The sequence below is a fragment of the Aegilops tauschii genome, chromosome 4, assembly GCF_002575655.3.
Source record: "Aegilops tauschii subsp. strangulata cultivar AL8/78 chromosome 4, Aet v6.0, whole genome shotgun sequence".
In the NCBI taxonomy this organism is placed as follows: Eukaryota; Viridiplantae; Streptophyta; class Magnoliopsida; order Poales; family Poaceae; genus Aegilops; species Aegilops tauschii.
Window position 1 is genome coordinate 203,938,420 of NC_053038.3, and position 12,835 is coordinate 203,951,254.

At 46.0% G+C, this 12,835-nt stretch overlaps 1 protein-coding gene across 4 annotated transcripts; it reads right to left on the minus strand.

Moving 5' to 3' along the window:
- Positions 1-605: 605 nt before the first annotated feature.
- LOC109781419 (uncharacterized) lies at positions 606-11,587 on the minus strand. 4 transcript variants are annotated; one of them, XR_012181774.1, is made up of 6 exons: positions 10,808-11,587; positions 9,343-9,601; positions 9,184-9,242; positions 7,221-9,112; positions 1,874-1,976; positions 606-1,110 (listed from the first exon to the last, which is right to left on the minus strand). XR_012181774.1 is itself a non-coding variant. In XM_020340018.4 (5 exons), exons 2-3 carry the CDS (start codon positions 9,435-9,437, stop codon positions 8,221-8,223), a joined length of 987 nt encoding a protein of 328 aa, XP_020195607.1. In that variant the 5' UTR covers positions 9,438-9,601; positions 10,808-11,587; the 3' UTR covers positions 606-1,110; positions 1,874-1,976; positions 7,221-8,220. The 4 variants fall into 4 exon arrangements, 3 of the variants coding, with proteins under 3 accessions (XP_020195607.1, XP_040242920.1, XP_020195608.1); XM_020340018.4 differs by lacking the exon at positions 9,184-9,242; XM_040386986.3 differs by lacking the exons at positions 1,874-1,976; positions 9,184-9,242.
- Between the last annotated feature and the right edge of the window lie 1,248 nt (positions 11,588-12,835).

The following is a 12,835-nucleotide window of genomic DNA, read 5'->3' on the forward strand; positions in this document are numbered from 1 at the left end:
TGTGTTTGTACTTAGGTATTTTTCATAGAATAATTTTGAATGGTTCTGAAAAAAGAGTAATTGAACTGATGTCTGTATGGGTTTGTATGGAGCGTGTTTTCACAAACTTGACTTTACTCTATTTTTTGGTATGATTTTTCTAGTAACTTCTCAACGGTTTACGGTATCATCGTCCCCCGAACCTGCATGATTTATATCGTTGAACTGAATGACATTTGTTTTCATCAGTTTAATGTCCATTTTTTCATCACTTGAGAGTCATTAATAGTTTACTTACTGGGCAGTAATACATGAACTCCTCAGGCAATAATACATGAACTACTAGGAACTCCTCATGCAATAACACATTAGGGGTTGATCATGTTTAGGGGTTGATCACTTGAACTGAAGGTGTCATCATATCCGAACTTGTGAGGTTCATCAATTGATTTTTTTGTGTGTGAATTCAAACCCATTGTCCTTTCTTTGCACACACTTCCAATTGTATGTACATCATTTTTTATTACCTGTAAATGAACTCTATTTTTAGTTGAAGTTTCCCTATAGATGTACATGATTTTTTTACGTGTAAATGAGCTCTCCTTTTTTGTTGAACTTTCACTGTAGATGGCATGATTTTTTTCCATTCAGTTCACCGTTTATTGAAACTGAATATGCACAAAAGAAGGACCACATGCATCCAACAATTTGACGAGGTTACAATAAATAGGAGCCAATGTATACAACAGAAATGGTTCAAGTAGTACTATCAAAAATAAATCAAGTAGTACCAAGCTATCCTTATTTTGTTTGATGTAGTTCCTCAAAGTGATGTAGCATACACATAATTTCTTTTTTAGGAGCTTGAACTATTGTTTCTGTTAACATATGACCATCAATTGTAAAAGTGGCGAACTGAATATAACTTATTTCTGTAGATCTTCGTGGAGTAAAATAGGGAGCAGTATGTTAATGGCAGCATAAGAATGACGAGCATGGCTGTGGCATCCAGCGATGGCATCATTAGCAAGATGGTGTAGAAGGCCCCTAAGGAATCCCTTGAACTCAGGATGCAGTGGCAGCAGGGATTATTTTTGTTGAATCCATTGAACTGAAGGGAGCTCCTTCGACCTGTAAGATGAACGGAAAAAAGCATACAAGGTGAAATGAAATTTGTCAAGGTCGAAATGACCATAATCATGTAAAACATGTAAAATAATAATGACAATTTCATGCACAGTAACATTAGAAGTACACAAAGAAACCTAAATAGAAGTTCTGTACTTTGAAATACTTCATTTTAGTTCCCAAATACTTCATTCGTTTCGAAATATGAACTTCTATATTTATTTTCTTAGAACTTATTATGTTTGCCCTACAAATTTCATGGGTTTTTTTGTGTTTCATGTTTTTTTGTTTATTTTTGTTTTGGTTTTTTCTATGAACTTATTATTAGAGAGACTCCTTTTCTTTTTCAATTCAAATGTGAGCAAAGTATAGTTTTAGGTATCAATATAATCAACATTTTCTATGAATGGCCTGGTCACTGCGACAGTGAACGGCCTGGGGCGACGGGATTGGACTGACGTACATAGCTGAGGCCGATGAGGGCAGTAGAGCTACATGGACTTCGGGGGCATCAATACATGAACTTCCGTACATAATAGCTCTCCCTTGTGAACTATGATAAGCCCAAGTACAAATGGGAGCACTAATGGCACCCATATATATATATGGTATCTCAATGAACACAAATTCTCCTATTTAGAGCATCACAAAGCTCACATCTCGCACAAATAACACACACAGAGCACACACCATGCATGCCCACACAACATCAGACCCAATTCCTGAACTTGCAAGACAATAGCAGCAGTGAATATTCTTTTATTACCTTCTTTGTAGCAGTAGCATCAAGCACACTAGGTAACAGCTAGGAGCTAACAGGAGGTGCACCAACACCTAGTGGCAGCAAGTCCAGGTCGTCCTGGATGCGGCTGGAAAAGAGAAGCAGACGAAGGATGAGGTCGTCCTAGTTTCAAAAATATCACGCAGCCAAGTACTAATCAAAATCAACCATTGTTCATATCTCTAAATCCAGTGCAAAAAATTAGAAGCTACTGTGTCAACAATCTATGTTGATTTACTTCAAAACACAAAATTTGTGAAGAGAACATCCATCACACACTTTTGGTTTGCACAAAAATGTTCCTAGAACTGTCCACGTTTAGAACTGAAAGAAATTTATGTTTTTTAATGATGAAATGACCATCAAGCATGGCGCGAGGAGCTTGGACGGAGAAGCGAGGAAGAGTTGGACTGATGTCAGTCCTATACCTGGACAGGGACGGGAAGGGTGACACCGGAGGACTACGGTGTCGGTGTCAATAGCGTTGCCCTACTGGATCCAGCGCGTGGCCTCTCTGGGGGCGCGAGGCATCGGGGGATGCCAAAGTTAACAAAGGTAATTCCTAAATATGTATCAAAACGGGAAGGAAGACAAATGGAACTTATAGCTCAAAATTGATCTTGAATAGTAGGTGTTAACTAGTACTACAGAAAGTTTTGGTTAGTCCAATAACTTATTAAGTGGCAAGTCGGTAAGAAGACTAGCATTCACATCTGTTGGGTTACAAAGATATATCCAAGCCGGCATGGGTTTTGTTGAACCGAGCTTTTGTGCTGAAACTGAACCATGTTTGGAAGCCTTGTTCTGAATTAAAATAATTTGGACATATAATACATACTGAATCACTGCCTTTTGCTTCTTCTTTTTTTATATGAACCACCATCAGCTCTCAACTTGGACGGCTACCAGCAACCATTGTGGACTGGTCGGTGGTGGTGTGGCCCAACCAGAGGAGGTCGGTGCCTGCGCGATGCATTGCCAAGACGACGCATAAGAATTAAACTGAACGGATTTTAGATTATTTTTTTGAAAAGGGGTACTCCCCGGCCTCTGCATCAGAACGATGCATACGACCACCTTTATAGATAAATAAAGAGGTTCAACAAGGTCTTACTGTCTGAAATCAAAATAACGGCAAGCTCATGGAGAGCCACAACGCCAAACACAAATGCCAAGAGGCCACAACCGGCTAGCATAACAAAGATATGTAAACTAATCGCCTATCCTATTACATGACCGCCAGCCAAACCGGTTGAAGATATCCCGAGCTACCATCTCCCAGCTGATAGATCCAGTAACCAAACGCTCCCTGGCCTCCGTCGGAGTGAGTAACGACCACATACGGATCAGCGCAGTGGCTCGGAAAATAACCTCTAAAAAAATGAATATTTGTTGTTTTGTTAAAAGCCAAAACATTTCTGCAGTTCCAAATTGCCCACAACAAAGCACATACTCCTACGCGAATGTGTCTAGCTATTTCGGACTCTATCCCAACAAGCCACGTTCCAAAAAACGTGCTGACAGAATTCAGAGGAGAAATGTTAAAGGCAATGTCCACCGTGTGCCACAACACTTTGGCCAATGGGCAATCAAAGAATAAGTGCTTGATAGTTTCATCCCGATCACAGAAACTACACCTAGTAGATCCTGTCCAGTTGCGCTTTACCAAGTTATCCTTTGTTAGAATGACTTGTTTATGTACAAACCACATAAACACTTTAATTTTCAAAGGAACTTTGACTTTCCAAACATATTTGGAACTAGGAATGGCACTAGAGTTAATGACGTCGATATACATCGATTTAACTGTGAACTCTCCAGACCTAGTAAGTTTCCAGCACAACTGATCGGACTGATGAGATAGTTGAACCTTCATCAGTCTACTCACCAAATGGAGCCACACTTCCCAATGGTTGCCAACAAGCGTCCTCCTAAACTGAATATTAAGGGGAATGGACTGCAAAATCGTTGCAACAAAAGCATCACGTCGTTGAACAATACTATACAGGGACGGATACTGAAGCGCCAACGGCGTTTCACCAAGCCAAGTATCCTCCCAGAAGCGAGTGGTGGTGCCATTACCGACTATAAACTTTGTCCTGTTAAAGAAGGCTGCTTTGACTCTCATAAGTCCCTTCCAAAAAGGCGAGTCAGTCGGTCTCACTGTCACCTGGGACAAAGTCTTGGACTGCAGATACTTACTACGTAGAATCTGCGCCCACGTGGCCTCAGTCTCAACTGATAATTTATACAGCCACTTACTGAGAAGACATCTGTTTTTGACTTCAAGATTCTCAATACCAAGGCCCCCTGGTCCTTTGGTAGACAGATGATATCCCATTTGGCAAGTCTGTATTTTCTCTTTAGTTCATCACTTTGCCAGAAGAATCGGGATCGATAGAAGTCCAACCTTTTCCTAACACCAACTGGGACTTTGAAAAAAGATAAGAGAAACATTGGCATACTCGTGAGCACCGAATTAATCAGAATCAATCGGCCTCCATATGACATGAGTTTGCCCTTCCAGCAACTCAGTTTCTTCTCAAACCGATCCTCGATACACTTCCATTCTCTGTTTGTCAGCTTACGATGGTGAATGGGTATACCGAAGTACGAGAAATGTAATGTCCCCAATTCACATTCAAACAATTGCCTATAAGCTTCTTGTTCCTCCTTGGCTCTACCAAAACAGAACAACTCGCTTTTATGAAAGTTAATCTTCAATCCGGTCAATTGTTCAAATAAGCATAACACCAGCTTCATATTTCTTGCTTTTGCCAAGTCGTGCTCCATAAAGATGATCGTATCATCAGCGTACTGCAGGATGGACACACCTCCATCAACTAGATGAGGCACCAAGCCACCCACCTGACCGGCCTCCTTTGCCCTGCCTATCAGAATTGCCAACATATCAACCACAATGTTGAACAGAATAGGAGACATTCGATCACCTTGTCTCAGGCCCTTGTGTGTCTGGAAATAATGACCTATGTCATCATTCACTTTAATTCCAACACTCCCTTTTTGCGTGAAAGATTGTACCTGGCGTCGCCAGGCTTCATCAAAACCCTTCATGCGTAAGGCCTGTTGAAGGAAAGGCCATTTGACTTTATCGTACGCTTTCTCGAAATCCACCTTGAAAACAACTCCATCTAGTTTTTTCATGTGGATCTCGTGGAGCGTTTCATGAAGGACCACAACCCCTTCTAGGATATTCCTCTCCGGCATGAAAGCAGTTTGGGTATGCTGCACCATAGAATGCGCAATCTGCGTGAGCCTATTAGTCCCGACCTTGGTAAATTTTTTGAAACTAACATTAAGAAGACAGATGGGCCTGAATTGCTCAATTCTCACAGCCTCTATTTTCTTAGAAAGCAGGGTTATCGTTCCAAAATTCGGTTGAAAAAGCTGAAGGTCACCAGTGAATAAATCATGGAGCAACGGCAACAAATCCCCCTTAATAATATGCCAGCACTTCTTATAGAACTCGGCCGGGAATCCATCCGGGCCGGGAGCCTTATTGTTTTTCATCTGTGATATGACCTCAAACACCTCTTTCTCAGAAAAAGGAGCAGCCAGAATATCATTTTCAATAGCAGTAAGTTGAGGAACATCCTCAATCCTAGACTCATCCAGAGAAACACAGTTATCCTCTGGAGGCCCAAACAACTGCTTGTAATACTCGGTAATGTATAATTTTAGGTTCTCCTGTCCTAAAACCGTTCCTTCATCTTGTTCAAGCTGAACGATCCTCTTCTTTCTGTGTTTGCCATTAGCGATCATGTGAAAGAATTGAGTGTTCGCGTCCCTTTGGACTACTCGTCGGACCCTGGCCCGCAACGCCCACTTTAATTCTTCTTCACGAAGAAGCTCTTTCAATCTCATCTCCGCATCAAGCTTGGCATGAAGCTCCGAGGCCGATAGAACCGTGGTTTCTGCTTTTACATCCAGGGACTGAATAAGGGCAAGGAGCCGTTCCTTTTCGACCTTATAAATCCCACTAAGATGCTTAGCCCACCCACGTAGGAAACTTCTCAAGTGCCTGATTTTATTCTGCCAACGCTCAAGCGCAGTCCTAGCTCCTGCATCCTTAGCCCATTCTCTGGCTACGAGATCAAAGAAGCCATCTCGTTCAAACCAAGCAAGCTCGAACGAAAACGAGTTCTTGTTTCCCAAGTGGGTGGCCTCATCAGAGTCTAGAAATAAAGGTGTGTGGTCAGAAATACCGCGGGAAAGTGCCTGAACTGTTACGAAGGGAAACTTCTATTCCCATTCGACGCTAGCCACTCGATCCAACTTTTCAAACGTCGGATTTGGCAGCGCGTTAGCCCAGGTAAACTTTCTCCCCGAAAGCTCTATCTCTCTCAGATCCAAGCTTTCAATGATATTATTAAACATGAACGACCATCTCCCATCAAAGTTATCATTGTTCTTCTCCTCACGCCTTCTGATGATGTTGAAATCACCCCCCACCAGGATTGGAAGCTGCTCAGAGCCGCAAATCCTAACTAGATCAGCCAAGAACTCAGGTTTGAGTTCGGGCTGTGCGGCACCATATACCGCCACCAGAGCCCAATTAAACTCATCGGCCTTCGACTGCACCCGAAACTTAACTGCAAAGTCTCCCATCACCACACTTCGGACTTCGAGCGAATCACATCTAACTCCGAGTAAGATCCCACCCGATCTCCCTCTCGGTGGCAGACAATGCCAGTCAAAATCAATTCCTCCCGATAAAGTATTTAGAAATTGTGGCGAAAAATTGTCTCTACCAGTTTCCGACAATGCGATAAAATCTAACCTATGCTCGATAGACGCCTCTGCAAGAAACCTTCTTTTAGCCAAGTCTTCCAGACCTCTGCTATTCCAAAAGATTCCTTTCATACTTCGTCATAAAAATTTTTAGCCGTTCGGATCCTAGCACTCCTACGCACTGCGGAAGCCGGGTAGATCTTCCGCTTCCACTTGCGTTTAGGGATGTTGTGACTCTCCAGCCGGTCCTCACCACCAGGCTCGGAAGGTCTAACCACGACATTCTCAGATGTATCATCCTCCTCCTTAGACTCAGGTAGGGGAGGTATAAGATCCGCACAAAAATTATCGAGCACCCTGACCCCCAAAGCATCAAAATCAGAATCATTCATGGGTTTAACCGCTGCTAAGTTACGAATCATCTCTAAAGCCCGCTCTGCCTCTAGATCCAGGATATCATTAACGGAATTTGAAATTTCACTATCATTACTTCCTAGTGAAACTCCTAATTGATTTGCATTATAAATAATCTCCACATTAGAAAAATGCAAGATAGAATTAGAGGTATTAACCGACATACCAGTAGTGACCTCAACGTCACGAAGCTTGGCCGCCCTCATGGCGCACCGCTGCTGTATGTCGTCAACCTCCGGCTGATCCTGGAGACAGCAGCTCATCCGTCGCCCCTCAGAGACCGGATCCGGAATCCCTCCAAACGCAATAACCTCCTCCCGAGTGACCCTGCTCGGGGTGGGGCCTCCTGCCTCACCCCAAACACGCAGCCGGTCGGCCTCCATGGACGAACCAGCGGGAACGCCTGAAAGCGGTGGGCGCTCGAAGGCGCCGCCAACGTCGGTCGCACCCCACAGCACAGAGACGGCAACGCACCGAGGGAGGGGAGTGCATGGGCCACCTGCCCGAACTCCCCACCCACCATAGGATGGGCGGCCACCCTAGGCGCCCCAGGTGGGCTCCGAGGCCACCTGCCCCGAACCCCCTCCAGACGACGAAGCCGCCACCTGCAGCTCCGGCATCGCGAGAGGAGAAGAGAGTGCCGGGGCCACCTGCCCCGGACCCCCTCCCGAAGGTAAGACCGCCACCACTGAGACCTCGTCCACCGCGAGAAGAGAAGAGGGCGCCGGGGCCACCTGCCCCGAGCCCCCTTCAGAAGGCGGAACCGCCCCCTGCAGCTCCGGCACCGCGAAAGAAGAAGAGAGAGCCGAGGCCACCTGCCCCGGACCCCCTCCCGAAGGTAAGACCTCCACCACCAGAACCTCGTCCTGAGGAGAGTCAACGTGCTGTGTATGAGAGGGAGTGGCCACCTGCCTAGACTCCTCCTCCTCTCCCCTGACCGAGATCGGCGATGCCCCAAGGACGGGGCTCACAGCATCCTCAAAATCCAAAGCAGGTAACGCGTGCTCAAAAACCTCGTCAGACTCCACCCGATCACTCCAAAGTCTGAGAGGCGCAGAAGCAGGCTCGAAAGACCCAAATCTCAGAGAAGTCATAGGCACCGAGGAGGGTGGTATCGTCCCATCCCCGAGCGTCTGAGAATCGGACCCCGGTCCATTGGACAACTCTCATCCAGAATCATCGACCGGTGCCTCCTTAGCTCCCGAACTGTCATCTCCTTTGTGCATATCAACATCAGTCCCGTTAGCCGCCTCGGCGAACAGACTCTCATCCTCAAACTCAATCACGAGATTAAAAACCTGGCCTCGATATGTCCACTTGACCACATCAGGCACGAACTCAATATCCAGAACACTAACCAGCAGTCGGGCTACCCCGTGAGCTCTGGTAAAAGCCATATCCACTCTCTCAGTTTTCCCCACCATAATGCCCAAACTAGCCACGACCCTAGCATTCTGCATCAGCTTCGAGGGAGCCCCAGAAAAACGCAGCCAAACCTGAGTAAGAGGCTTACCTTGAGGCTTGACCTTCTTCCATTCATGGAACTCGAGGATACAATCTGTACCCGGCACTTTGCACATCCCAAAACTCAGAAGTCTCTGCAAATTCTCCACCGAAGGGAACTCAACCCTGAACAACTTTGCCTCGAGACTAACGAGCTCCCACTGGAAGTCACTGGGAGCTAACTCCTTCAGCCTCTGCACAATCTGCGTCTCAGAGACCTCTCCTCTGGTAACTTTGACAATCCCAGTGGTCATGCTCTGGGTCTTGTCAGGAGCCTCCCTCTCATTAGGAGACTCAAAGAACGTGAGTTCAGCACAATACACTCCATACATCATAAGGGACGGTGCCAGATCATGCAAAAGCGGACATTCCCCCAAATCATGTGCGGGCTTGCCACAAGTATCACATAGTTCAGCCACGCACTCAGCAATAAAATGACCCTTGTCTCCACAACGATAGCACAACATTTTCTCCTTCTTGCGCGCCCACTTGGACGCCCTATCCGAATCAACCCTGTCTGTCACCTCCACTGACCCTGACCCCATGGTCTCATTCCTGGGTAACTCAGCATTAGCGAACGGATTTTAGATATTGAACTGAACCGAAAGAAACTTGACATCACGTACATTAGCTATTGGTTTGAGCTTTGTTTGTTCAGATTTCTGAAGTCATGCAGCAGTTATACCTGAACTTGTGTGACACATTTTTTATTCAGTTGAAAGCGTCTAATTTTTTCATAATATGCTACATGAAAAGAGGAAGGGCGGAGGCATTGAGATGCATACCTAAAGCACACACGCATCAACCGCACGGATGCACACATGTGTTTGACGGCGGCGCTGCGACATGTGGTGTGCTTGCTGCCTTGAATGTGCATCATAGCATTGGCCTGCGACTGGAGGGAGAACGCGACCTGCAGCTAGAGGAGGACACTACTTGAAGCTCGAGGGATGCGAGTGCGCGCTCGTGGGTGACGACGGCCAGACCTCATCGTTGCGACGGTGAGTGGACTATGGTGCCGACGGTGAATGTCGCTCGAGCGTTCTGCATAAGTATCCGTTAAGAAAAATATGAGCCGTGTACTATCAGCACAAACCACTTCTATAGCTATTCATCTCACTAGCATTTACATAAACTACTAAGTAGCACAAAAAAAGGCTTGCATTAGTCGAGCGCAAAAAATCACCTCTGCTGGACGCACATAGACTGCTGATGTATTCTAAACTTCCATGGTTGTGCAGCAAAATAAGAAAAAAATCTTTTGTCATACTAACAATTTGTTTAGAAAAGAATTTGAAGTATGTTTGAAGCACACAAAACTGACCAACAATGGCCACCTAGGGATTTATACGAACACCCACCAGGCACAAATGCTACACACAACTCATGAGATAATTTCCTGCACAGAGTGCTTCAGAGATAACTTACAGTTTAGTATGAATTATGTGTAAAAGTATCTAGCCCCAGTACTATGATGAAAAGAAACTTTTTGGAGGTGGAATAAGACGTCGAAGATCGGGTGGACCGGCTACACCTCCTCCTCTGGACTGATTGCTCCGGCGAGGTGGAGCTGATGGAGGCGGAGAGCACGAGCGGCAGTAAGTTATCGCAGAAGCAACATAGATGGACTAAAGCTCTACGAATTCTAGAACTTACGAAAAAATGTGCAGGCGGAGCACATATATCAGTACTAGTTATATCGAGAGGGTTTACTTCAACCCCTACATTTTCCAATCAACTCGTTATTCATTAGTACTAGTATGACTGGACAAGAAGTGCAAAATTGTAGCAACACACATATTGAACTTACATAATTTTTCTTTGAATTTATTTTAGGTGATATATCTAAACTTACATAATTTTGAAACGTGAACTGATGATATTTTTGCACACGCACCCAACTATTCTGTGTTTTTTCATGAACTGACCAAATAATACACACCTAACTAATAATGAGTTTAGTACAGAAAACAAGTCTCTTCTCTAAGCATTAAGACAAACATGTGTCGAACAACAAGCACAAGACAGCAGTGGCGCTTGAGGAGCAGGGGGGAGATGGATAGTACACACAAGTGCAGCTCAATGATACCATATGCTACAGAACAAATTTGCCACTTGGGACTGAAGAAAGAAACCACACAAGATGAGCTGAAAATCATAATAGAATGACCATAGCTACAATGTGAACTGAATATACACCAGAGGAGCATGAACGTCTAGGGGGAGATGTGGAAAGGTTGATATGGGCACCTCCCGAGCTGCGGCATCGAACGGCTTGGTGCTGTGTCGTTGAACGATGCAGGGTGGCGACAGTGAACGGAGGGCAGGTCAGCTTGGTTGTTGTCGCGCTGGAGATCGACATCAGGGACGCTGCGGTAGAAGAAGTGGGTCACGTCGGCGACCTGTGGCTGTGGGTGTAGGTGGTTCGCTGGAAGACCGGAGCTGGGGGAGATGGGAAACAGGGTGGCGGTCGGAGCCTATGACTGCAGAGAGTGGTCGGGGAGCTTGATGGCGAGATCAGGAGGAGATGGGGGCGACGGAGGCTTGCGAAGCGGTGGCGGGGCCATGGCGCTGGCGGCTAGGAGGTTGGGTGAGGGGCGACGACGCGACCGGCAACTAAGAGGTTGTGTGCGGGGCGGCGACGCGGTAGAAGCAGCGGGGAGGTGGGCCAGTAGCGCGAAGCAGGGGACGGCGCTCCAGTGGAAGCAACGGGGAGGCGGGCCGGTGGCATGGTGGAAGCAGAGGGGCGGCGCCGATGGCGGGTGGAAGCAAGGGGCGGAGCTGACGGCGCGTGGCAGTAGGGAGGCAGGGACCGGCGGCGCGTGGGAGCAGGGGCCGGCTGCCGGCAGCGGGTGGAAGCAGGGGGCGGAGCTGGTGGCGCGTGGAAGCAACGAGGCAGGGGCCGGCGGTGCATGGGAGCAAGGGGCGGCACCAACGGCGGTGGAAGCAAGGGGTGGAGCCGGCAGGGATGGGAGGAAGAAGCTGGGGAGTGGGTGGGCTTTTTCTGCCACATCGATAGCACCGGCTTGTGCAAAATGGATCGGGCCTCAGGGACTAATAGTAACAGAATAATATACTGTTACTAGTAACAGAATAGTCCAATCCTATATATATATATAAATGACTCAAATATAGCAAACGAGATCTCAAATGCACTAGAAAATCGAACCATAGGGTACAATCGTTATTTTTTACCGTCTGCACCGTTGGATTCTCCTTGATCGAACGACAATCCTCATCCCTTTCGAGAGCACATGCAGTTCCGGTTGTGATTTTATTTATATCCATAAAGTGCACGTTGAATTCAAACAATGTCTTAAATATAGCAAACGATACCTGAAATGCGTTAGAAAATCAAACCTGTGGTATAATAGTGATTGTGTACCGTGAATTTTTTTATGAGGACAAACGATGAAGTCACCAGCCACTGGAGTTTGAATTGACACGTCTCCTTTTGGAAACCATGATCCTTCTTGTGAGATGCTCTGGTTTCCAAGAAGCGGTCTTCAAAACTTGTGCCAAACTTCACCATTTTTTTCCACAAGGTCATGAGAGCACGCCACGAGCACACGCCTATTTTGGTGATGTTTGGACTTCATCTGAATTTCCTGTAATTAAAATACCAACTAGGCCTACGTCGGTGGTCGCACCTCGCGGCCGAAATGTTTGAAACTTCTCCCTGCTTCTCGGACAATTGATGAAAACTCGCAAAGCGACACACAAATTATTTGTACACCTTCTTTGCTAACTAACACCCAGATGTAGTTGTAGTACGGTTTTGATTATATATGCACTAAATACAAAAAATGGCTTAAATATAGCAGATGAGACCTGTAACGGGCCAGAAAATAAAACCTAGGGTATATACGTGATTGTTTACCATGAAAAAAAATTCGAGGCGGAACGATGTAGTCACCGACGATTGGAGTCTGAAGTGACGCATCTCCTTTTGGAAACTATGATCCTTCTTGTGAGATGCTCCGATTTGGAAGGTGTGAGCATCAAAACTTGTGCCAAACTTTACCAAAAAATTTCCATGGGATCCTGAGAGCACGCCACGGTGACACGTCGATTTTCGTTATTTTTGGACTCTATATGCATTTCATGTAATTAAAATAACAACAAGGCCTACGCCTCTGGCCGCACCCTGCGGCCGAACTGTTTGAATTTTTGTCCCGTTTCTCGGACAATGAATGAAAACTCACAAAGCGACACACAAATGATCTTGCTAACACCCACGTGTAGTTGCGACGATAGCAAATGACTCAAATATAGCAA